The sequence below is a fragment of the Palaemon carinicauda genome, chromosome 31, assembly GCF_036898095.1.
Source record: "Palaemon carinicauda isolate YSFRI2023 chromosome 31, ASM3689809v2, whole genome shotgun sequence".
NCBI classification, from domain to species: Eukaryota; Metazoa; Arthropoda; class Malacostraca; order Decapoda; family Palaemonidae; genus Palaemon; species Palaemon carinicauda.
In genome coordinates, this window is record NC_090755.1 from 81480213 (window position 1) to 81485736 (window position 5524).

General features: G+C 34.1%; 1 protein-coding gene across 4 annotated transcripts in view; it reads left to right on the forward strand.

Annotated features, from left to right (window-relative positions):
* Nucleotides 1–3595, forward strand: part of spab (space blanket) — a 151807-nt gene extending 148212 nt beyond the window's left edge. For all 4 annotated transcript variants that reach the window (XR_011040749.1, XM_068355507.1, XM_068355509.1 and 1 more), the window contains exon 8: nt 1815–3595. Coding sequence is in view for 2 of the 4 variants with exons in the window: in XM_068355507.1 (XP_068211608.1) it covers nt 1815–1889 (75 nt within the window). In the remaining 2 variants the exon portion in view is untranslated. The remainder of the gene's footprint in view (nt 1–1814) is intronic.
* Nucleotides 3596–5524: the final 1929 nt, after the last annotated feature.

Sequence of the window (5524 nt, forward strand, 5' to 3'; positions counted from 1 at the left end):
CATTTCCCTTGTATTATTTCTTTATATCACTGTTCCTGCTTTGCAATTTGCCATTAGATATTCTTCGCTTTGAACTATTTCCCATCATGCTTATGGCGCCTCTCGCTTTCTTCATTTTGCTTCAATCCAGTTTCGGTTTTCTGCATGACCCCTACCTTGAACTTGTATAATATGATGACCTGCAAGCAAATTTTATTGCCCTTGTGTCCTGACCATTGCAAATAAAGCAATGTGTGAAACGAGAATTACGTAGACTCTCGGTATGTAATTTTTCATATATCGCTATGCCATGGTAATTCTCCAAAAGGTATATTCCACTGCATGTAACTTTATGTTATTGTTTTATTTGTGTTAAATTTCTTCTTAAAGTACTTCAGGGTTTTAACAATAAATTTATTTTAAATTTTTCATCCTGTATACACTGCAATGCACAATCATTATTTTTTTTTATCTTGCATGCTTTATAATGTACCATTTTTATTCTGCATGCTTCAAAATGCATAAGTTTTATTCTGCATGCTTTAAGATCCAGAATTTTTATTCTGTATGCTTCAAAATGCAAAATTTTAACTTACATGCTTTAAGATGCTAAGTTTTTATCCTAGATTCTTTAAAATGCATATATTGTTTCATCCTGCATACTTTAAAAGGGACATATTATCCTTCATGCTTGAAAATGCATTTTTTTTTTTTTGCATGCTTTACTTTATAGAGTAATCTCTAGTCTTGGCTAGATTCTTATCTTTTTCCTTATCAATATAATCTTCCTGTGATTTTTATTCCCAGACAAATGTTTATTTGAAAGAACTAAAGATTATTTTTTACCAAATAGTATCTTAGAATTACTTTAATATGTAGTTTGGAATCCTATTTATTTTACATTTTCTGATACACCAAAAAGTTTTCCTTTTGAACCATCAAACTTTTCTAAAATAAGGTTTAATGGGCGTTGGACTTAAACATATTTAGTCAGTCTTGAAATGCTCAACAACTTACTAATATTAACAATGCATAATGGTTATATTTGTTAGATAAAATGCACCGGGAACTCTGAAGTATGGCAAAGGGATAGAGATTTTATTTGTCATCATATGAGTCAAATATTGGGTTTTGGAACAAATTCTAGATTTCTATAAACATAACGAGCCCCTTACAAACTTTTAGATTCCATTGTCTAGCCTTTAACATAAACTCCTAGGATTTTGTTTCATTTATTCAATAAAAACAACTGCTTCTTTGATTAAAGAAAATGAGTATTTTAAACAGAATAATAATGATTAACAGTAGTAACAGTTGTAAAGGTACTGTACTGTATTACAGTTGGACGCAGGAATTTCTGACACTCCTTGCCCCGATGAATAACACCCTGCCACGCCGTTACTGCATGGCAAGTAACCAAACAGATAGCGTAGGGTAGAGATGGCAGAGGTTGTGAGTGAAGCTACACACATGAACTTACAGTGCAGTAAGGTCATGCGCCAGGAATTCCCGTGTCCAACTGTACATTTACCATAAAGTGACTCTAGAAATGATACTGTATTATGTTTCATAACTGTATTAATGAGGAATTTTTAACAATCGGGTAGACCAGGTTCTTCAAAATATCCCGATTTTAACGTACTTTATTTTTCTAACGTTTCTAAAACACTTAACATGAGTACGTAATACAGTATTGTGATCAATTTAAAATCCTCATCGTTGTTGTAATTAGTGTATTATTATTGTCATTGTTATAATTATTATTATTATTATTATTATTATTATAATTATTATTATTATTATTACTATTATCATTTCTTCTCCATCACATACAGGTTCAGCATGTGGTCGACCACACAAAAGGAGAGAAAAGACTGACTGGGAAGATCCGAGCTTACGGGAACATCTAAGGAAAAATATCTCCATTAAAAAAAAAAAAAACATATCATCGCAGATAGTGTACATGTGATCCATTAATTTTGAGAAAAATTCTCCCATTGTTCATCTAAGTTCAAAAGCAGCATGAAAGCAAATATGATTCGGTAGCGAAATGCTTTAAATGAAGTACAGTACTTTCTCTTAATTGATAATTTTAGTCAAATTATAAATTTCACCATTGGCATCTTCGCGAGAGTCGTGTGGTATTGGAGGTTAAAAACGTGTTAACATTATTCATTGATGCACACTTACCAGCCCATATGTTCACGTACATAAGTGTGCAATTTCCCAGGAATTCATAATTATATGGCTTTTCATGCTGCCAAGATTGAGCCCATTTTTTCAAAATTGAAAGATGAATGATGCTGTAGAAAGTGAGGGAGAAAATAAAGCTAAATTTATGTCTAGACAAATAACCATAAATAACCATTTATGTCCCAAACTTGGTCATGAGGATATGGAATGGTCTTTTTAACCTCCTTTTACTCACACTTTTCAGAGTTGTATACCTAGTAATTAGATAGTTAATATCTACTGAATGTGAAGTTGTTAACAGACTCTCTCTCTCTCTCTCTCTCTCTCTCTCTCTCTCTCTCTCTCTCTCTCTCTCTCTCTCTCTCTCTCTCTCTCTCTCTCTCTCTCAGGACCATGTGAGTATGGCTGATTTCAGTTATTGTCATAATCCTGAGAACGTGAAAAGGTTTCTTGGGCATTCAAAATTCCTTGTGATTTGATTTACGGAAAACAAAACTGATCTCAGAAGAAATATGGTGAGGATCTGACCGAGTGTCTATTCATTCGCTTCACTTTTCATCTCTTGATGTATTGTCTTTTTGATGGTCTCACATGTTTAAAGCACAGACCTAAGGTTATAGATTTTGCACATGTATGTATGTACTGTAATTGCATAAGTATGTGTGTATTCTGGTATATACAAACATGCATACATACCAAATCTTATTATGGACATATACACACACATCTCTCTCTCTCTCTCTCTCTCTCTCTCTCTCTCTCTCTCTCTCTCTCTCTCTCTCTCTCTCTCTCTTCCTAGGCTCTGATTTAATCTTCGTTAATTTTAATTCCTAATCATCTTCAAAAGCAAGCAGATAGAATTAACTATTAGTTGAGGACTTCGCTTCTAACGAGAGAGTCTTATCTGTTGTTTGCAAGACACTAATATCGTCACTGTTACCTTTATTGCAGAAAATATATCTTATCTTAAACTTAAATGGGATAATATAAAAAAATAAAAAACAGAGTATTAACGCAGGCATGGTGTTTTTGTGTGATGTTTGTAATGACTGTTTGTATTGCAAGTGAGTAAGTATACAAATACTAAAGATGACCTACAGTACCTAATACTATTATTACTACTACTACTGATACTACTTTCAAGTCCCTGTACCCACCCATACCACGATTATCTCTTGACATCTACCTGTACCAGTTGTGTGTATTTCCTTAAACTGCTTTTATTATAGAAATGCATATAAATAATCTTCAATCTGAATCTTAAGAAGAATGACGTTTACCCAGATAAAAACCCACCCTGGAGTATCGCGCTGTTATGTAGATGGGCTGTACTCTATGTGGGTTGAAAGAAATATTGTTTGTTTGTCAAATAATACTACTATGGAATATATAGAACTGACTGACCTTAATAAATGTGACTTGATTTGATCATGTTATTTTCCCAGTGCCCTATGGGTATATTAGTAAAGGGAATGATAGCTGTTACAAAGCTCTCTCTTTATGGAAGGTATTGTGTGACCTAAAGGAGGGAAGGACTCTTTCTTACCTCTAACCAGAACTGAAGTCAAAATTTGACAGTAAAGAGGGGGTGTGGAGCTACAACAGAGAGGGCCATGGTTGAAAATTATGTAATTTTTTCATCCATCCCAACTTAGAATGGAAACAAGGAGTAGCCCAATGATAACAAAGCAAACAAAGGCCTTTTGTAACTGAGATGATACAATCAACATAGAAATGAAGCTCTTGGGTATATATAGTCTCAACATTCTCCTTTTTCTGAGGTCTTCAAGTCAAGATCAGATAAATCAATTTCAGCACTTGGGGTTCGGGTAAATAGGTTGGTTGAGCTTCATTTCCATCCGACTCGTAGAAGGGAAGGAAGAGAGAGATATGAATTAAGAAAGAACAATTCTAAATTGAGTATGAGTAACATAGTTGCTCGCTGGTGAAGATGGATAAGATAGAAATGAATGAGTCGTTCTTGGAATCATGAAGAAGAGGTGGAGATCTTAATTACCTCAGTAAAAATTCATGTAGAAATACATAACACTTATAAGTGCCATTGAATAAAGGATCAACTAAAGCATTTAATCCTGGTATGATGATGCCATAGTAAGTTAAACGTAAAGGGATATGCCTGAATTCAAAATACTGAGTAATTCAAACATCAATGAAATGAGGATGCTGTTACTTCTCATATTGTAGAAACCCTACAGATCCAAAAATAGCCAGGGCTTAGGCAGCGTAATCAAGAAAAGCAGGACTGGTAATGCATTAAACTATAAGCTTTTGGACAATACTTCAGGGACTGTAGTAATCTTCTCATCAGAACAGGGTGATCTGTTAAATATTTCTAAGAGAAATGTCGCGTGCAAGAAGTAATAAGTGAAAGACCAAATACCTATGACATATTATCCATAAACTTCTTCAAGAATCAAATTGGAACTGAATTTTCAAGTTTATTGGTTTGTCGAGAATATAGTTCAAGGAATATCTGGACCTGACAGACAGAAAAATGGCTCTGAAACTCTTATTGGAATTGGTAAGTTAGAAAAACTTCTTTAATCCTTTTCACGACGATAGAGTCTGTAGTTCAGGGAAATATTGAATTTGAATAGGTGATGGTGAAATACAAACATTTTCACACACAGCATTATACACTTGTTTGTAGATCCTTTTCTTATAAAAGTATTTTCCATCATAGTAAGGAAATAGTTATTCTTAAACAAAGGACAGCAGTGCATTGTAGGAATTAGGGATGACTGAAGAGCTTGTCTCATGGCTCAGTAGAACACAATTTCCTGTGTCTTTCATATCCAAGTTAGCTGCTTATAAACCACCACAAATTTACATGCTTACCAAAGGAAATGCAGTAAAATTTGTCGTAACATTTCAGATTTGATTTTTTTGAAAATAGTGTACTCACCTATTCTACATAAATGGTCTTTAAGCTGTATTTTGAAAAAGGTTTATATATCAAGGTTCACTACTAGCCTTGATTTTTTCCTTACCTGTAGCACCATCATTTCACCCTAAGCATTGCAATAGAGCCATTATTGAAGGATCCTTGCATTGTAAGTGAACAAATAAAATAGGGTGTGCCTAAGTGTAACCCCAAGCTAGAAAACTAACCTAAGGCAGTGGAAGACTATGGTACAAAGGCTATGATGTTACCCAAGACTAGAGAACAATGGTTTGAGTTTGGAGTGTCATTCTGTCTCTTTGCCCCTGGAATGCATCTACTTTTTAGTCTTCTACCTTATTCTCATTCCTGCTTACTGTCTAACCTTTTTAACTTGTATTTCAAAGTGCAAATGTGGTCTTGGCACCGTTGCTTGCCATATGACCCAAA